At 43.7% G+C, this 20,738-nt stretch overlaps 1 protein-coding gene across 1 annotated transcript; it reads left to right on the top strand.

Annotated features, from left to right (window-relative positions):
- The first annotated feature begins 430 nt into the window (after nucleotides 1–430).
- Nucleotides 431–17,528, top strand: LOC120034599 (trichohyalin-like). The gene is made up of 7 exons (XM_038981203.1): nucleotides 431–1,331; nucleotides 11,643–11,739; nucleotides 12,549–12,626; nucleotides 13,211–13,404; nucleotides 13,564–14,611; nucleotides 14,731–14,892; nucleotides 15,149–17,528. Exons 1-6 carry the CDS (start codon nucleotides 1,263–1,265, stop codon nucleotides 14,874–14,876), a joined length of 1,632 nt encoding a protein of 543 aa, XP_038837131.1. The 5' UTR covers nucleotides 431–1,262; the 3' UTR covers nucleotides 14,877–14,892; nucleotides 15,149–17,528.
- Nucleotides 17,529–20,738: the final 3,210 nt, after the last annotated feature.

The raw sequence follows: 20,738 nt of genomic DNA, 5'->3' as shown, positions 1-20,738 counted from the left end.
AAATATATTTTCCATAACCAAAAATATTATATTTTCAGCTGTTTGAAGCTGGTGTACTAAACCGAAAGTAAAAGATGCAAAAACGAAACTTAAGAACGGAAAGCTTAGAAATAGGGCACGTGGAACATATCTACTGCTTCTTAAACTTGCTTTCAATGAGAATGACAGATCTATGACACACATTTCTGTGTGAATTTGGTTGGGTCGCCCAAAAAAATACATGATTGCAGACATAAACCCTTGCAATTAACTCACACGAGACTTCTCCTTTAAGACCTTTTAAGACCCCTCAAGACGCAGTAGCCCAGTCAGTCCTTTTTATATAGGCCCTGCCTTCAGGGGGCGGGAGAGATACTGTACAAACTAGGAAATCAGCTCTCCTGTCCCGTGCGGTAGCGGCGTAATCAGGAGGGAACAGGGCTGACGCGCACCGCGCCACAGAGAGCTTTGGATATTGATAAGCCTGTGACGAAGGAGCGGACAGCAAACTCCCATTGTATGCTACCACACTTGTGCTGCGCTTAGAGGCGCACCGTGCGTTATAAGGAGAGAATAACCTCATGTAGGCTACAACGCGTGGAAAAGGAACATAAAAAGGGATTTTAATCAACTTGAAAAGTTTTGATGTCTCGAGGGATAACCTAGCATTAGCCTATATTAATGTGTAGCCTATAAATAACATTTTACTATTCTAGTCTATAATATTGTTTGGAAGCTTTGTTTTATGTATGCAAGTAATTTAAATTGGTCAGAAGATATTTTTCTCATTACATTGATAATTTTTTTAGGATAATGTAAGAGGTCTATTTTAAAGCCATAGGCTAAAACATTCGATGTTTTAATTTCACACTATAACTTTTAATGACTCGAGTTGTGTGATACCAAACTATCTGAGACTATCGTCCCGACCGCAGGAGATTGTGTTTGGAACACACCACCAACAGTTCCTTGGGGATTTAACACATCAATTCAAGATGGACCAAATCATCTTTAAAAAAGTCGCCTTACTCCCCTAGTCCCCTGACAGTGGAATTTCGAGCTCGGTGGACGTTCGGCGTGGGAAGCGTATCATTGAGTAGGCAACAATTGCTAATTGACTGGATACTTTGCTGAGACAAGCGTGGTTGTCCGTCCGCTCGCAACGCCAGGAGTTCCAATTCCACAGAGCGAGCCGCTGTCCCTGCGCTTAGTGCTGAGGGAGAGACTCGTGCTGTTTCCATAAATGCTTGGTCTATCGCGGAGAATCCAGCCTGGGCAGCAAGATGAGCTCGTGGGTTTGGGTTCAGCTGCTCGCGTTGTTTGCGACATGTCTGCGGTCGGGCAGCGCAGAGGTATGTGACGGAGTCAATTAATTAAAATGTAGGTCTAATTGCCCTTTCAACGGTTCGTTGCCAAATATATGTTTATCTGTTTAGCTCATTTTAAAGGCTAAGTTGATTTTCTTTGTTTCATTTCACTGTGAATTTTAACATTAGGGACCATTATTGAGCATATTTGACACCAGGCCCCAATTATAGACCATTGTTGAATTTCAGGATCATTGTATTTTAACAACGTTTGCACTGGGGCTTGTGTGCTCTCTAAACAAAAAGGCACCAACTTGTTACATTCAATATTGTTTTGTACAAAATAAATGTGAACCAGGCCCCTCACCCCTCCACTTATTGTATGGCTGTGGCCTACAACCACATGTGCAATTATGAGTAATTATGAAGTATATAGTAATTAAGCTGTGTCTTGCAAGTTAAACTGCTCCTCATCTAAACCACACCTTATGACAGCTCATCTCATGGCTTTAATGGTTCTATATAAAATACATTTGAAACAGTCCTGAGTTTCACTTCAGGCTGTGAGGGCCTCGTGGTGAGGACATCCGATTGGGCCCTGCTTGGCAAGGTAACCATAGGACAGTTACAGCACATGGCAGACCCGTCTACAGAACATCAACTTCTTATAGTCCAGAATCCCAAAGTGAAAATAGCAATCTTTCTCCATTAACATGCATTTTCCTTTGGTACGCTTGGGACACATGCTCTGATGATGCACTCATTTGTTGGGCCCCATAACTCCGCGATGCTTGTCCACATGCTCATGATCAACATGGGCCCCTCTCCAGATGTCTAAACTCATAAACCTGTCGATAAACACCATATGAGTGGAAGGTGGAGGCCATGTAACATCTCACCAGACCCATCATGAAACATGCCTGGGAGCGAAGCAAGACCGTGTGTGTGTTTGTGTGTGTGTCCACAGGATATTTGACGGGCTAGCAGTAGGATGAGCGCTTGTCACAGCAACACAACTATAAATCATTCTAATCATGTGATGACTGACTATTGTCTTGAATCATGGCATTGAGGTCCTTAATACACATGATGACAGTTAAAAAAGAATAGGAAAAAATGTTTAGCTCAAGGAGAGAGGGGCCTCGTCTTGACCGCTAGAGTCGATTCTATGTACTTTGTATCGTAGCATACACAGCAAGTATCCTAAAAGTTCCTTCCCCAGGATACATCCTGCATATGACATATGTCAAGTGCATGGTGAATTATACCATGGTGAGTCCTGTCCCCTTATGGTTTCTATCTTTAAGAGAGGCGATAATTTAAGTATGAGGGTCTCATTTTGATAGGCTTGAAAAGAGGCCAAAGAGGCCTTAACTTGAATATGATAATATACACCGAGTGTACAAAACACTAAGGACACCTGCTCTTTCCGTTACATAGACGAATCCAGGTGAAAGCTATACTCCCTTATTGATGTCACTTGTTAAATCGATTTCAATCAGTGTAGATGAAGGGGAGGAAACAGGTTAAAGAAGGATTTTTAAGCCTTGAGACAATTGAGACCTGGATTGTGTATATGTGCCATTCAGAGAGTGAATGGACGATACAAAATATTTAAGTGCCTTTGAACGGGGTATGTTAGTAGGTGCCAGGAGCACTGGTTTGTGTCAAGAACTGCAACTCTGCTGGGTTTTTCACACGTTTAGAGTGTGTATCAATAATGGTCCCCCACCCAAGGACATCCAGCCAACTTCACGACTGTGGGAAGCATTGGAGTCAACATGGGCCATTATCCCTGTGGAACGCTTTCGACACATTGTAGAGTCCATGGCCCACCGAATTGAGGCTGTTCTGAGGGCAAAAGACGGGAGGGGGTGGGGGGTGCAACTCAATGTTAGGAAGGTGTTCTTAATGTTTTGTACACTCAGTGTATATGCCATTTTGCGGACACCTTTATCCAAAGCAACTTACAGTCATGCGTGCATAAATTTGCCATACTACTGGTCCCAAGAATTGAACCGACTATCCTGGCATTGTAAGCACTATACTCTACCAGCTGAGCTACATTGGACCATCTTTGTGACATTCACAGGAATTGGCAGTAGTGGCTGTGGGAAGGGACTGTAGTGAAACGAAGCTCTGACTATGTGGGTCATGACAATATACACACACACAGTCTTCAGTTATGGGAAATGAATGTTTAAACAGGGTGAAATTCGGCGCACCCCTTCTTTGCTGGGTTTCCTTGAATGCCATTCAGTTGCTTTCATGCTATCAGATCTATGACTTCCTCTAGTGTGTCTTTTTCCCAGAGCTGCCAGTGGTGTGTGTCGTCCACCACATCTGTCATGTCAAAGACTAGGCTTTTGGAGGCAGCCTCGGAGGGACGCAAATAAACATCCCAAATCATATGAATTGCCCTAAGGACAGGTTGTTGGAGGTGGCAGTAAGGATTGATGAGAAAGTATTGTTAGGAATAGTTGAAGTAGTTCTCTGTCAGCTATACATCCTCCCATCCAGTGGTGTATTAGTGTACATGCCTGTAGCTAGTTATCATAAGAGGTGTCTTTGAGGTATACCCTCAGGGAATTCCCTCAATCAACTATATCAATCAAATGTATTTAAAAAGCCCTTTTTACATCAGCCAATGTCACAAAGTGATGTACAGAAACCCAGCCTAAAACCCCAAACAGCAAGCAATGCAGATGTAGAAGCACGGTGGCTTGGAAAAACTCCCTAGAAAGGCAGGAACCTAGGAAGAAACCTAGAGAGGAACCAGGCTCTGAGGGGTGGCCAGTCCTCTTCTGGCTGTGCCGGGTGGAGATTATAAGTTACAACAGTACATGGCCAAGATGTTCAAACGTTCATAGTTGACCAGCAGGGTCAAATAATAATACTCACAGTGGTTGTAGAGGGTGCAACAGGTCAGCACCTCAGGAGTAAATGTCTGTTGGCTTTTCATAGCCGATCATTCAGAGTTAGAGACAGCAGGTGCGATAGAGAGAGAGTCGAAAACAGCAGGCCCGAGACAAGGTAGCAAGTCCGGTGAACAGGTCAGGGTTCCATAGCCGCAGGCAGAAGAGTTGAAACAGGAGCAGCAGCAGGTGGACTGGGGACAGCAAGGAGTCATCAGGCCAGGTAGTCCTGAGGCACTGTCCTCTGAGAGAAGAGAGAGAGAGAGAGAGAGTTAGAGGGAACATACTTAAATTCACAAAGGACACCGGATAAGACAGGAGAAATACTCCAGATATAACAGACTGATCCTAGCCACCCAACACATAAACTATTGCAGCATAAATACTGGAGGCTGAGACAGGAGGGCTCGGGAGACACTGTGGCCCCGTCCAATAATACCCCCGGACAGGGCCAACCAGGCAGGATATAACCCCACCCACTTTGCCAAAGCACAGCCCCCACACCACTAGAGGGATATCTTCAAACCACCAACTTACTACCCTGAGACAAGGGCTAGTACAACCCACAAAGATCTCCCCCACGGCACAACCCAAGGGGGGCACCAACCCGGACAGGAAGATCACGTCAGTGACTCAACCCACTCAAGTGGGTTACTACCCACCACTGCGACCTGTATGCTCTCGTTGGCTGGCCCCCACTACATATTCGTCGCCAAACCCACTGGCTCCAGGTCATCTATAAGTCTTTGCTAGGTAAAGCCCCGCCTTATCTCAGCTCAATGGTCACCATAGCAACACCCACCAGTAGCACGCGCTCCAGCAGGTATATTTCACTGGTCATCCCCAAAGCCAACACTCCCTTTGGCCGCCTTTCCTTCCAGTTCTCTGCTGCCAATGACTGGAACGAATTGCAAAAATCACTGAAACTGAAGTCTTATATCTCCCTCTCTAACTTTAAGCATCAGCTGTCAGCGCAGCTTACCGATCACTGTACCTGTACACAGCCAATCTGTAAATAGCACACCCAACTACCTCATCCCCATATTGTTATTTATCCTCTTGCTCTTTTGCACCCAAGTATCTCTACTTGCACATCATCATCTGCACATCTATCACTCCAGTGTTAATGCTAATTTGTAATTATTTCACCACTATGGCCTATTTATTGCCTTACCTCCCTACTCCTCTACATTTGCACACACTGTACATAAATGTTTCTATTGTGTTATTGACTGTACGTTTGTTTATGTGTAACTCTGTGTTGTTGTTTTTGTCACACTGCTTTGCTTTATCTTGGCCAGGTCGCAGTTGTAAATGAGAACTTGTTCTCAACTGGCCTACCTGGTTAAATAAAGGTGAAATAAAATAAAGTGACGCACCCCTCCTAGGGACTGCATGGAAGAGCACCAGTAAGCCAGTGGCTCAGCCCCCGTAATAGGGTATGAGGCAGAGAATCTCAGTGGAGAGAGGGGAACTGGCCAGGCAGAGACAGCGAGGGCGGTTCGTTGCTCCAGTGCTTTCACCTTCACACCCCTGGGCCAGACTACACTCAATCATAGGACCTCCTGAAGAGATGAGTCTTCAATAAAGACTTAAAGGTCGAGACCGAGTCTGCATCTCTCACTTGTATAGGCAGACCATTCTAAAAATGGAGCTCTATAGGAGAAAGCCCTGCCTCCAGCTGTTTGCTTAGAAATTCTAGGGACAGTAAGGAGGCCTGCGTCTTGTGACTGTAGCGTACGTGTAGGTATGTACGGCAGGACCAACTCGGAAAGATAGGTAGGAGCAAGCCCATGTAACGCTTTGTAGGTTAACAGTAAAACCTTGAAATCAGCCCTTGCCTTAACAGGAAGCCAGTGTAGGGAGGCTAGCACTGGAGTAATATGATCACATTTTTTGGTTCTAGTCAGGATTCTAGCAGCCGTATTTAGCACTAACTAAAGTTTATTTAATGCTTTATCCGGGTAGCCGGAAAGTAGAGCATTGCAGTAGTCTAGCCTAGAAGTAACAAAAGCATGGATAAATTTTTCTGCATCATTTTTGGACAGAACATTTCTGATTTTTGCAATGTTACGTAGATGGAAAAAAGCTGTCCTTGAAACAGTCTTGATATGTTCGTCAAAAGAGAGATCAGGGTCCAGAGTAACGCCGAGGTCCTTCACAGTTTTATTTGAGACGACTTTACAACCATCAAGATTAATTGTCAGATTCAACAGAAGATCTCTTTGTTTCTTGGGACCTAGAACAAGCATCTCTGTTTTGTCCGAGCCATCCACTTCCTTATGTCTGAAACACAGGCTTCTAGCGAGGGCAATTTTGGGGCTTCACCATGTTTCATTGAAATGTACAGCTGTGTGTCATCCGCATAGCAGTGAAACGTAACTCTATGTTTTCGAATGACATCCCCAAGAGGTAAACTATATAGTGAAAACAATAGTGGTCCTAAAACGGAACCTTGAGGAACACCGAAATGTACAGTTGATTTGTCAGAGGACAAACCATTCACAGAGACAAACTGATATCTTTCTGACAGATAAGATCTAAACCAGGCCAGAACTTGTCCGTGTAGACCACTTTGGGTTTCCAATCTCTCCAAAAGAATGTGGTGATCGATGGTCTAGTAGCACGAGGACAGATGCAGAGCCTCGGTCTGACGCCATTAAAAAGTCATTTACCACCTTCACAAGTGCAGTCTCAGTGCTATGATGGGGTCTAAAACCAGACTGAAGCATTTCGTATACATTGTTTGTCTTCAGGAAGGCAGTGAGTTGCTGCGCAACAGCTTTTTCTAAAAATGTTGAGAGGAATGGAAGATTCGATATAGGCCTATAGTTTTTTATATTTTCTGGGTCATGGTTTGTCTTTTTCAAGAGAGGCTCAATTACTGCCACTTTTAGTGAGTTTGGTACACATCCGGTGGATAGAGAGCCGTTTATTATGTTCAACATAGGAGGGCCAAGCACATGAAGCAGCTCTTTAAGTAGTTTAGTTGGAATAGGGTCCAGTATGCAGCTTGAAGGTTTAGAGGCCATGATTATTTTCATCATTGTGTCAAGAGATATAGTACTAAAACACTTAAGTGTCTCTCTTGATCCTAGGTCCTGGCAGAGTTGTACAGACTCAGGACAGCTGAGCTTTGGAGGAATACGCAGATTTAAAGAGGAGTCCGTAGTTTGCTTTCTAATGATCATGATCTTTTCCTCAAAGAAGTTCATGAATTTATTACTGCTGAAGTGAAAGCCATCCTCACTTGGGGAATGCTGTTTTTTAGTTAGCTTTGCGACAGTATCAAAAATACATTTTGGATTGTTTTCCTCAATTAAGTTGGAAAAATAGGATGATCGAGCAGCAGTGAGGGCTCTTCGATACTGCACGGTACTGTCTTTCCAAGCTTGTCGGAAGACTTCCAGTTTGGTGTGGCGCCATTTCCGTTCCAATTTTCTGGAAGCTTGCTTCAGAGCTCGGGTATTTTCTGTATACCAGGGAGCTAGTTTCTTATGACAAATGCTTTTAGTTTTTAGGGTTGCAACTGCATCTAGGGTATTGCGCAAGGTTAATTGAGTTCCTCAGTTAGGTGGTTAACTGATTTTTGTCCTCTGACAAAAATCAGAGGGTCACGTAAAATCACCAAAAATTAGAATATTATCTGCTATGACTACAAGGTCCGATAGGAATTCAGGGAACTCAGTGAGGAACACTGTATATGGCCCAGGAGGCCTGTAAACAGTAGCTATAAAAAGTGATTGAGTAGGCTGCATAGATTTCATGACTAGAAGCTCAAAAGACGAAAACTTCTTTTTTTTTTTGTAAATTGAAATTTTTGCGGGATGCACGGGGGATATGGTCACTAGTGTAACCAGGAGGTGAGGCCTCATTTAACACAGTAAATTCATCAGGCTTAAGCCATGTTTCAGTCAGGCCAATCACATCAAGATTATGATCAGTGATTAGTTCATTGACTATAACTGCCTTTGAAGTGAGAGATCTAACATTAAGTAGCCCTATTTTGAGATGTGAGACATCACAATCTCTTTTAATAATGACAGGAATGGAGGAGGTCTTTGTTCCAGTGAGATTGCTAGAGCGAACACCGCCATGTTTAGTTTTGCCCATCCTAGATTGAGGCACAGACACAGTCTCAATGGGGATAGCTGAGCTGACTACACTGACTGTGCTGGTGGCAGACTCCACTAAGCTGGCAGGCTGGCTAACAGCCTGCTGCCTGACCTGCACCCTATCTCATTGTGGAGCTTGAGGAGTTAGAGCCCTTTCTATGTTCATAGATAAGATGAGAGCACCCCTCTAGCTAGGATGGAGTCCGTCACTCCTCAGCAGGCCAGGTTTGGTCCTGTTTGTGGGTGAGTCCCAGAAAGAGGGCCAATTATCTACAAATTCTATATTTTGGGAGGGGCAGAAAACAGTTTTCAACCAGCGATTGAGTTGTGAGACTCTGCTGTAGAGCTCATCACTCCCCCTAACTGGGAGGGGGCCAGAGACAATTACTCGATGCCAACATCTTTCTAGCTGATTTACACGCTGAAGCTATGTTGCGCTTGGTGACCTCTGACTGTTTCATCCTAACATTGTTGGTGCCGACGTGAATAACAATATCCCTATACTCTCTACACTCATCAGTTTTAGCCTTAGCCAGCCCCATCTTCAGATTAGCCTTAACGTTGGTAGCCCTGCCCCCTGGTAAACAGTGTATGATCGCTGGATGATTCTTTTTAAGTCTAATACTGCAGGTAATGGAGTCGCCAATGACTAGGGTTTTCAATTTGTCAGAGCTAAATGATGGGAGGCTTCGGCGTCTCAGACCCCGTAACGGGTGGAGGAGAGACCAGAGAAGGCTCGGCCTCTGACTCCGACTCGTTGCTTAATAGGGAGAACCGGTTGAAAGTTTCTGTCGGCTGAATGAGCGACACCGGTTGAGCATTCCTACAGCATTTCCTTCCAGAAGCCATGAGATAATTGCCCGGCTGCAGGGACTGTGCGAGGGGATATATACTACTATCTGTACTTATTGGTGGCACAGACACTGTTTCATCCTTTCCTACACTTAAATTACCCTTGCCTAACGATTGCGTCTGAAGCTGGCCTTGCAGCACGGCTATCCTCACTATAAGGTTCTCCTGTATATTATGAGTACAGCGACTGCAATTAGAAGGCATAATGTTAACGTTACTACTTAGCTTCGGCTGGTGGAGGTCGTGTAGAACCATGTCCAGATAAAGCATCCAGGGTGAAAAAGTTGAATAAAAAAAGTCAAGCGAGGGAAAAAATAAATATATTAAACAAGAATTAAAAAGTAAAAACAACAAACCGCATAGGAGCACGTAAACAAGTCCACAAGTGTGTCCCGGAAATGAAATAGATTCATGCGTCCTAACTCAGTTGCCGGAGAGAAAGGAAACCGTTCGGTCATGTATATATATCCCACAGAATGGAGTCTAGCTGTATAATGTAATGTCTGAATATGTTTGTGTGTGTTCCTATAAACATATGCATAAACCATGTGCTCCTAGGCATGGTTTTAGGGATTGCATGTGAGAATGTGCAGTGCGCACATGTTCACCCGTATGTGTGTGTGTGTGTGTGCGTATGTGCATTTGTGTGTGTGTGTGTGTGTGTGTGTACACTCGCATGCTGGCAGGCAGCAAAACTAGACCCATAATTATGTATCATTACTCCTCACCTCTCTACTCCTATAGCCTGTACCTGGCATTCCTCAGCTCAACCCACTTCCCATGAAACATCCATCACTTGGGCTTTTCCCAGATGGCACTGTATTCCCTGTTTAGTGCACTACTTTTGACCAAGCCCCGATAGGGGTCTGGTCAAAATCAGTGCACTACAGTATGTATGAAATACGATGCCAGTTGAGATGCAACCTGGGTCTGTCTCTGTTCCCATCTGTATTCAGAGAGACGGAGATCTACTGTATGAACGCTCTAAAATAATTGCCTGTTTCAGCCTGTGTCATCAGCAGAATGACCGTAGATTTTTGAAGACACTGACTGTTCCAGAACTTCCAGATGTGACTCAGTCAGATGCTGATTTGTGTGTGTGTGCGTGTGCGTGTGTGTGCGTGTGATTTAGAGTTCTGATTTAGAGTTCACCAAATTAGGACCAGAGTAACTCCTGGATTCCTACGGTATTATAGGGTAAATGTTATGATTTTCTGTTTACGTCAGGTTTGTTTAGCAGTTGCAGGGGGGTAAAGTGTTTATTTCATTTTTCCTGCTCAGACACAAATCGCCATGACAGTGGCCACCCTATGAACAAAGGCCCAGACCATAGTGTGCAGCCAGCACAATTTGAATGCGCCCCAAATGGCACCCTATTCACTTTAGAGGGCACTACTTTTGACCAGGGCCCATATGGCACTGGTCAAAAGTAGTGCGCTAAGGAATTAGGTCCTTTTAGGGCCTCAGCCTTAGACTGGGGCCAAGGAGAGGAAATCACTGGGATGGCTCCTCAGGGGCATCACTACATAAATAGAGATGTTAATTTAACTCATGGCATTTTCCTTTTGTATGACTTGACTTTGTGCAGTGCCCAACAACAATGGGGAAAAGTCAATGGTATGTACATGAATAGTGTGTGAATGCCGTTCACGGATGGCTTCTTCCTCCTCAAGGCGCTCCCCAAAGGGCTTCGGCTTATTCTCACAAGAAACTGAATGGATTAATGTAACAGACTGAGGTCGTTCGGCTTGTGTTAGCTCCCTGAATTAATGCCTAGACATTAGCTCAGCAGGCTAACCCAGTTTTGTGGTGTGCAGGAGACCCGGGATTCGAACCCAATAGGTCAAACAGTGGTAGACCCAGCTAGCAAGAGTTAATATCTCCATAGATGCAACTTTTTCTCCATTCTTCATCCATCCCTCCATTATTCCCCCTGATGTCCATCTCTCTGTTCTGATCCACCTCTCCTCCTCCTCCTCCTCTCAAACACTCCATCCCCCACTACTTCCTGAACCCTTCCTGACTCCTGTGACCCCTAAGTATTAGCAGATGAGGTGACACAAGGCCAATAGTCATTCACCCCCTCTTAGTGGCCATTGTGAATCCAAGCAGCCATTTCCTTCATCCTCTTGTTTCATTAATGATTAGGGGGGTAAGTCGGGTTACCCCCTAACCAGAGAAAATGTATGGAGTAAAAAGCACATTATTTTCTTTAGGAATGTAGTGAAGTAATGGGACTCGGAATGGGATATGGGACTCCCAATCACGGCCGGCTGTGATACAGCCTATATTCAAACCAGGGTGTCTGTAGTGACGCCTTTCGCACTTAGATGCAGTGCCTTAGACCGCTGAGCCACTTGTACCACTGCTGTTGTCCCTTTGCTTCCATATCTATACAGAATAAATTGGGAAGCTGAGAAAATATCTGATTGGGGAGAATATAGTTTTATTCCTGTCTTATCTCTTTTTCTCAGGGGGATCCTCTCCCTCCAGGTTTGATGGAGCTGGTTAGGAGCAACCCTATCTCTTCCATAGAGGACCTGCAGCTGCTGCTGCTCAGTGACTCCATAGGTAAATATCTCTAACGTTGTACTATACTGATACTCATCAACATGCATATGCCATTTAGCAGAATCCGTTTACAAAGAGACCTACCGTCATAGGTGCATATCTTTTAACGTATGGGTGGCCCCGGGATTCAAACCCACATCCTGGCTTCCGAAGCCTAATACTCTATCAACTGAGCCATACAGGACCACAAGCCAGCCAGACACACTGGTCACGCCAAGAGATGGAGGCTCTCTCAGACTAACTAACCCGACCAACAGAGACTGAGGGAAAAATAATGAAAACTTTGTCACATGATTCCCAGATTTCATTCCCAACAGGGACAGGCGAACATCACACACAGTAAATACCACAAACAGAATCTCACAGACGGACTAACAGACAAGCCGTCAGACCCACAGCGGCACAGAGGGCAGAAAGACTTCTTAAATAGACACACATATTGCCCAGATTTTATTCCCATCATTGAATAGCAAACATCACGCAGGGTAAACAGTATATACAAACTCAACGAGATAAGAGAAGCAAAGAGTGAAGTATTCCATGTCTCAAGGTACAAAAACATACAAACATGAGGTTATGACAGAAACAAATTCCCACACAAACAGACATATATTACGGGGATGTTAAACATAAACAATGGTTCAAAGTCTCTCATAAACACACACATGCACCATACAACCATACACAGGTAAACACACAGACCACACGCACACGCACACACAGAGTAAAAGTCATAACAATAAACAATTGAAGTAATGAGCTGATTAGATCTGTAAACTAATATTGGAGTGTATTGTTTTTTTTCTCAGATGAGGATGTTTCGGATGATTTTTTGCCCAGTGGACAACACTCCAACAACAGTAGCAACCGACTACCAAGGAGTCTGGGTGAGTTTGCACCTTCCTCATATTTCTCTGACACTAGGCCATAATTCCACATATTTCCGTCACTCATGTTGACTTGGGTGGTTTTGGACAGCTGTATCTAATCCAAACTGAGTTGCGTGATGCATGTTTTGGTAAAGAAACATCTAAAGTATGTCACCGATTCATTAGTTATTTGCTGAACAAACACAAATACGACTTGCGACTCCAAGTTACACTCCAAATAGTTCAGCTGCAGCACATACAGTATGGAAACTCATGCATACACCGTTTCAATAGCATGTGATTTCTTCAAACAGCATAAGTAATATACCTTCAGTATAATTAGTGTAAACTAATTATACTGAACTACATTTAAACTACATTTTGAGGCCTATGTGCTGGCTGTTTTGTAGACACTGAGCAGTGTAGAGGGTATGCGTTTAACATTAAGCCTGAGGCTAACTCCAGCACATTTACAATGATGTGTCTGATATGTTGATTCATGTACACTGTCCCATCTTATGAAACCTGTAAGTTATACGTGACTTAAAAAAAATAAAAACGTTTTAAATGGTCTGTTTGTCTGTCTGTCTTTGTTGCCTCAGACGCCCAGCCGGCTCAGCAGGCACTATGTAAGGTGAGGACAGAGGTGATGGAGGTGACCCGTGCCATGTTGGACCGTAGCAACGCCAACTTCATGTTGTGGCCTCCCTGTGTGGAGGTACAGCGATGCTCCGGCTGCTGCAACACCAAGACGCTGCAGTGTGTCCCCGTGCTGACGCACACCAGGCACCTACAGGTACATATACACCACCCCCATCTCAACCCCTGTCCTCTTCCCTGAAACTCTTGCCCAGGTTGTTTCTGTAGAGAATGTTCACAGCTAACCTAGGCCTACCTGGTCAAATAAAGGGCTAGTCATTTTGAATTCTAATCTCCTCCACCTCCTCCTCACTAGGTGATGAAGATCCAGTACGTGGAGAAGCGGCCCAACTACTCCAAGGCAGTCGTCTCGGTCCACGACCACGTGGAGTGTCGCTGCCAGCCCGCCCCTCGCCCCCCGGCCGTCCCCAAGAAGAAGTCCACGCCCCGCAGACAGCAGAAAGACAACAAAGGAGAGGGGCATCCAGCCAAGGCCAGATCCAAGGAAGAGCTGCACCGCAGAGATGAACTGAAGCACAACCAGAGGATCCAGCTGGAAGACCTGCTGGACCAGCACTGGCACCCCAAGGACACCTCCACAGACGCAGGGGAGGGGAAAGGGGGCTATGGGCTGGACCATGACAAGATGGATCCTCAGTGGGTACTTAACGCTACCAGCCAGCTGGGAGCTAAGGAGTGGACCGAACGTCGACATCACGATGACATGGAGGAGGGGAGAGACAGTAGTAGTGTCAACGGCACTACAACCGCAATGGACATCGACATGGCACAACTTGATCACGAGAAGAGAGACGGGGTCGAGACACGAGGGGACACACTAGTTAACATTACTGAGGGTAATGTCAGTAGGGGAGATAGGCAGCAGGGAAGTCTGAGTCTCGGTGAGGAGGGAGACCAGGCGACACAGAGACAACCCACACAAACACAGAGTCCCTCGCTACGCACCGACACATCAAAGCAACAGCGACATGGGACCAACTCCTCCTCAGAGGAAACCAAAAGCAGAGAGGGAGCCAATCGAAGAACGGAACAGCGATTCCATCCTACGGAGGAAACCAATCAGAGGCCCGAGAGCAGATTCCCTCCCCTTGAGGAAGCCGATCAAAGACGTAAAGACAATGAGACCCCTGATTCCGAGAGGAGGCTCCAGCACGCGCTCCAACTGGAACAGGAGAAGCTGGAGGAGGAGAGGAAGGAGCTGTTGTTACTCCACAGGAGGCTGGACGATGAGAAGGAGCACCTGAGACGGGAGCAACAGAAACAACAGCAAGAAGAAGAGGAGCAGAAGTACCCTCGGCCTAATCATAAACATCATCAAACTCAAACCACCACACAAAGAACAGGTAGACAGAGAACAGTGTGAGCTAGCAAGTGTGTGTGGTGCGTGTCTGTGTGTCTATGTGTTTTGGACTTATGTTTCTCAGTTTAAATTGTATTCCAAACTGTATTCCTGTTCTCCCAGACGCAGTGTCGCCCACTTCGACGCGAGCGCCCTCAGACCTGGCTGGTCCCCGGCCACCTGCTCGGCCCGGCCCACCTAGGAAGAGAATGAGGAAGAACAACCGCAAGCGCATCAGCAAGGCTGCAATGAGAGCAATGCTAATGTAGAACAATCTCTCTGCAGGTAAGAGAGTTTCTATCCGTTCTAACATAAATACTTCCAAACCCATTCAAATACTTTCCAAGTACTTTCAAATACCAACACTTTAAAATACTTTTTTGGGGGAAATTATTTACAAACAGTTTTCAAATACTTTCCTAAGCCTTTAAGAAACTTTCCAAAGAAAAGTGTATATTCATATACAAAAACTACGAGCCTGGTCTAGAATGTAACCATTTTTTTTTTATTTTTTAAAAATCTGTTTCTCCTTCTTATCCAGGGAGTGATGCTCTCGGTCTTTGTTCTGGACAATCCAGTGGCGACAGCGAGCAGTTAATTCCTTTCTTATGAGTTAATATTCATGTGTCAGTAACCTGCCCATCCTGTGACCGTGAGGTATTCCCTAATAGTACTAATGATTGTCTGGTGAACCCAAAACAACCCTTGGACGGAAAGAAATATGGGACAAGAAGAACGGGATGTAAATACATACAAGGTTGAGGTGATCCATCAACATATCTCTGATCCATCAAAAGATGATCTCCTATTAACAACAAGATGTTCCCCCAGTCGGATCAAGAACATTGGAACGTTGGAACAGAACATTCAAACAACATTAGAACGTTGGAACAGATCATTGGAACAACATTAGGACTTTGGGAGATATCATTGGAACACTCGAAGAACGTTGGAACGTTCACAAGGATGTTGGACTGTTGCTGGACAGTGCTATTGGACCTCCCTCATGACTTTTCAACAGCGTAGTAAACCACTCCAGTCAGTAGAGATCAAGTCGGTTAAAAACTCTGCATGCTCACCCGAGGCATGGTTCATTACAACTCCCACGAAGTGGACTGATCACGCTTGTCAAGAAGACCAAGGAGAGAGAGAGCATTTTTATGTCAGTCCAAATCTCCCATTTCCCTATGAGCACAAGACGCTGAAAATACGTGTTTTTGGTTGAAAATATATTTCAAAAATACATATTTCAAAAATGTTGCTCACTGGGTTCTGACATGGGAGAAGACATTTTCTTTTTCCAACTAGAAAGATACACTGGTAGAGGACCGGGAAAATACCATGGCGAGCAGATATTACAGGGACAATGGGGAAGAAATGATGACATTTACATGAGCTAGGACTGTTGGAATGACTGGTAGTCTTGACTGATGCGAGCAGTATCCCTACAATGTACTTAAGCTGCTCTATATGTACTATTCCCACACTAAGGGAGGGCAATAGAACTACACAGCAAAGATATTACGTGTCTCAATAGTTACACAATGTAGAATCTCGTTTTCTATAAAGATATTTAATTGTATTTAAATTTGATCTGAAACACTGGAATTCCATCAACAACAATGCACAGGTTTGCCTTCTCATGTTCAGCTGAGGCTTCCGCACTTCTTTCGGAGAGTGTGATTAAAGATGCAAGGTGCTATACAGGGGTTGCATTACACCTTTATGTCTGTCTTTAACACGAATGATTCCTTATATCACAAAGGTCTCCTGTGTTCATTATCAATAGGATCACTGCATATGAAGTATTTTGGGGGGTTGAATATCGATCCCTCTTTCCGGTCTCAATATGATTTGAGCCGTCAGCCTTTGTGCACACAGACCGTGGTCTAGATTCAATCAGATCACGCGTTACACGATAGCGGACAGCCGCATAGCGGATGTTTTGGCGGTTTTAGAGGAGGATTGGAGCCATCAAATTGGCTCAAAGTCAGAAAATAAAGTGTAGTCCATATAGAAATAATTACGCTCAAATTAAAAACTCATTAAACATTAGGATTTCTATCATCCTAATCAAGGTGTAGATTTACAACTCACATTCCAGTGTTCCAACTTGTAAACAAGGCTGCAAAGCATTTCTGTTAATGAGACTCCAATGGCAATGTCAGACGCTTCAGACGCCAATGGCAATGTCCGCTTTAGGTATAATGCCGGGAGCCACTTACTGATTTGACAGCCCTAAATCGCCAAAACAACCGCTATGCGGATGTTGGCTAAAGCGAACGCGGATCTGATCGAATTGAGCCCAATGTAACTACAATGAAAAGCTTTGAAAAGGGAAAAGGTTTTGTCTGTTGCCTGTTATTCACTGTCTGTATGATAGACAAGTTATGGTAATGACTTTGTGTTGTTGTATAACGTTGTGTGTCAGTGTGGGTGTGTCTGTGCTCACGCGTGTGTACAATTTGCGCGCGTGTGCCCGTTTGAGTGTTAGAGTATATGTAAGTATGTGAACAGAATCATATTTATGCGTTTGATCACTAACACTCATAAATCCATAAGTCAGATCGTCCCTTATTCACAATGCTCATTGCTAACCAGTCCTTGTCTGCATAGGGAACAGTAGAGAATCAGACCTTGTGTATCCTGAGGCTGTGTGTTGCTTTATTTAATAAAGGCAGACAGACACAGCAAGGGTACTGGAATAGGCGCCATTGTCATTTTTAACACCGAGAATTATGCACTACCGAATACAGAAATTGGGGCTTCTCTCTATCTCTCTCTCTCTGTCAATTTGTGACAGCACACACAAACACGCCCCAGACTGAGACTGCAGTATTGTGACCCAGCTAAAGCAGGGATTGTGGAGAAATCATACAGTGGGACAGTAATCCTAGTTTTAACACCCTTTTGCTACAAAATGTTGACATTTAATATTGATTTACAGTAAGTTGTCCTAAAAAAAAAAAGGGTTCAAGCTTCGTTTATTAGTATCCTATGGATTTTACAAGGTCGTTTAGTAAAACTATTTGGTGAAAAATCTAACACTACAATTTGAAGAGAAGAAGTGCCCTGATAAAAGTGTCCGATATTAAAATCAGCATGGGTTAGATGTGTCAAGCAAAGAAGCTCAGTGCTTCTGTGTGGGCCACTGCAGGTCACCTTTCTGGTATAGTGAGCTCACTTCAAATAACCTAACTACCAGCCAAACTTATTTTAAATATTTAAAATGTGGCATAGTTCATAATGCCTTCTTTCAACTGTAATTAGTTATTGTCTGTTTTGTTTTGAGTTATGAAAAAATGAATGTTGTGATAATTGCCACTTAAATCTATTTTGATATGATTATAAAAAACATATGTGAGAAAGTGTACTTGGCTGTGAGCTTATATCCTGCTTTTTGTGTCGTGAAGTAAGAGAAGCTACCCACTGGGCACAGACGTCAGTTCAACGTCTAGTTTTGACTTACATTTTGGTTGAGTTGTCCACTAAGGTGAATTCAAGTTAAAATGTTTAATGTCACGTGCACAAGTACAGTGAAATGCATCTCTTGCAAGCTCCAAACCCAACAATGCAGTAATCAACATCCATAGCTGTCACGTGTGCTACCTCTCCGGCCTCTAGGTCACCAGGCTGCTCAGTATGGCGCACACCTGTCATCATCGTTAAGTGCATTATGACACTCACCTGGACTCCATCAAGTCCTTGATAACCTGCTCTATATACAGTTGAAGTCGGAAGTTTACATACACCTTAGCCAAATACATTTAAACTCAGTTTCAAAATTCCTGACATTTAATCCAAGTAAATATTCCCTGTTAAAGGTCAGTTAGGATCACCACTTTATTTTAAGAATGTGAAATGTCAGAATAATAGTAGAGAGAATGATTTATTTCAGCTGTTATTTCTTTGAACACATTCCCAGTGGGTCAGAAGTTTACATACACTCAATTAGTATTTGGTAGCATTGCCTTTAAAATTGTTTAACTTGGGTCAAATTCTTTGGGTAGCATTCCACAAGCTTCCCACAATAAATTGGGTGAATTTTGGCCCATTCCTCCTGACAGGTTGGTATGCCTCCTTGCTCGCACACGCTTTTTCAGTTCTGCCCACAAATTTTCTATGCGATTGAGGTCAGGGCTTTGTGATGGCCACTCCAATACCTTGACTTTGTTGTCCTTAAGCCATTTTGCAACAACTTTGGAAGTATGCTTGGGGTCATTGTCCATTGGAAGACCCATTTGCGACCAAGCTTTAACTTCCTGACTGATGTCTTGAGATGTTGCTTCAATATATCCACATAATTTTCCTGCCTCATGATGCCATCTATTTTGTAATGTGCACCAGTCCCTCCTGCAGCAAAGCACCCCCACAACATGATGCTGCCACCTCCGTGCTTCACGGTTGGGATGGTGTTCTTCGGCTTGCAAGCCTCCCCCTTTTTCCTCCAAACATAATGATGGTCATTATGGCCAAACAGTTCTATTTTTGTTTCATCAGACCAGAGGACATTTCTCCAAAAAGTATATGGCGGTTTTGGGGCAGTGGCTTCTTCCTTGCTGAGCGGCCTTTCAGGTTATGTCGATATAGGACTCGTTTTACTGTGGATATAGACACTTTTGTACCTGTTTCCTCCAGCATCTTTACAAGATCCTTTGCTTTTTTTCTGGGATTGATTTGCACTTTTCGCATCAAAGTATGTTCATCTCTAGGAGACGTGGTCCCATGGTGTTTATACTTGCGTACTATTGTTTGCACAGATGAACGTGGTACCTTCAGGCATTTGGAAATTGCTCCCAAGGATGAACCAGACTTGTGGAGTTCTACAATTTTTTTCTGAGGTCTTGGCTGATTTCTTTTGATTTTCTCATGATGTCAGCAAAGAGGCACTGAGTTTGAAGGTAGGCCTTGAAATACATCCACAGGTACACCTCCAAGTGACTCAAATGATGTCAATTAGCCTATCGGAAGCTTCTAAAGCCATGACATAATTTTCTGGAATTTTCCAAGCTGTTTAAAGACACAGTCAACTAATTGTATATAAACGTCTGACCCACTGGAATTGTGATACAATGAATTATAAGTGAAATAATCTGTCTGTAAACAGTTGTTGGAAAAATGACTTGTGTCATGCACAAAGTAGATGTCCTAACCGACTTGCCAAAACTATAGTTTGTTAACAAGAAATTTGTGGAGTGGTTGAATAACGAGTTTTAATGACTCCAACATAAGTGTATGTAAACTTTCGACTTCAACTGTATGTCACTCCCTTTGGTTTCTTCCCCAGTAGTCAATGTTCCTGTTTCATGTCAGTGCGCTGTTCGTGTTTCTTGTTTTGTTCATTTATTAATTCAATTGATTCACTCCCTGAACTTGCTTCCCGACTCTCAGCGTACATCGTTACAATAGCTAGGTTTCCATCCAATTGGCGACAGATTTTCATGTACTGAATAGAAATATAAAGTTCAATGTGTTTCCATCACATTTAAACTCTCCCGATAGTTTTGTCACAAAAACTGTTGCGTTAAATAGCAAATGTGCCTACTCGGGTCTTGGCACGTGCGCTCTAGCCAACAGCTTGCAGATACAATGATGAGATTATTATGGATCCTCAATCCTCATGTCACCAGAATAAGACCTTCGATATTTATTGGAAAGGAGCATCAAAATCACTGTGCACTTTCACCACCCTGTGAAGTTCATCATAACTTATTTCATCTGTAGCCTAATAAACTGCATGGTTTCCCAAGTCATAGTGGGAGGACCACGCACCATATCATCGCGTGACTCCAAGTTCACTTCGATATGATGGTTATTTGATCAATATTAGTGTATAAAGGCGTTTCCACCACCATTTCTCAAATAATTAATTTTACCGACACAAAAATATCCCACCATATCGAACGGACAAATGATATGTCGACATTTATAAAATTGTACCAAAACGACCTGTTTCCATCACAGCTGTCATGATTATTTTTTTTATACGGTATGAGTTTACTCCAGGGGAGGCTGGTGGGAAGAGCTATAGGAGGATGGGCTCATTGTATGGCTGGAATGGAATAAATGGAAGGCATATCAAACACATCAAACATATAAGTTCTTAACTGACTTGCCTAGTTAATTAAAGT

The sequence above is a fragment of the Salvelinus namaycush genome, chromosome 41 (genome assembly GCF_016432855.1).
Source record: "Salvelinus namaycush isolate Seneca chromosome 41, SaNama_1.0, whole genome shotgun sequence".
NCBI lineage: Eukaryota > Metazoa > Chordata > Actinopteri > Salmoniformes > Salmonidae > Salvelinus > Salvelinus namaycush.
This window is presented reverse-complemented; position numbering and strand designations above follow the sequence as displayed.

Bases quoted from the DNA above. Each gene is read 5' to 3' on its own strand.
- LOC120034599 (XM_038981203.1), top strand. From the start codon at position 1,263: ATGAGCTCGTGGGTTTGGGTTCAGCTGCTCGCGTTGTTTGCGACATGT. The intron at 1,332-11,642 runs GTATGTGACGGA...TCTTTTTCTCAG, and splicing joins TGCGGTCGGGCAGCGCAGAG to GGGGATCCTCTCCCTCCAGG. The intron at 14,612-14,730 runs GTAGACAGAGAA...CTGTTCTCCCAG, and splicing joins AACCACCACACAAAGAACAG to ACGCAGTGTCGCCCACTTCG.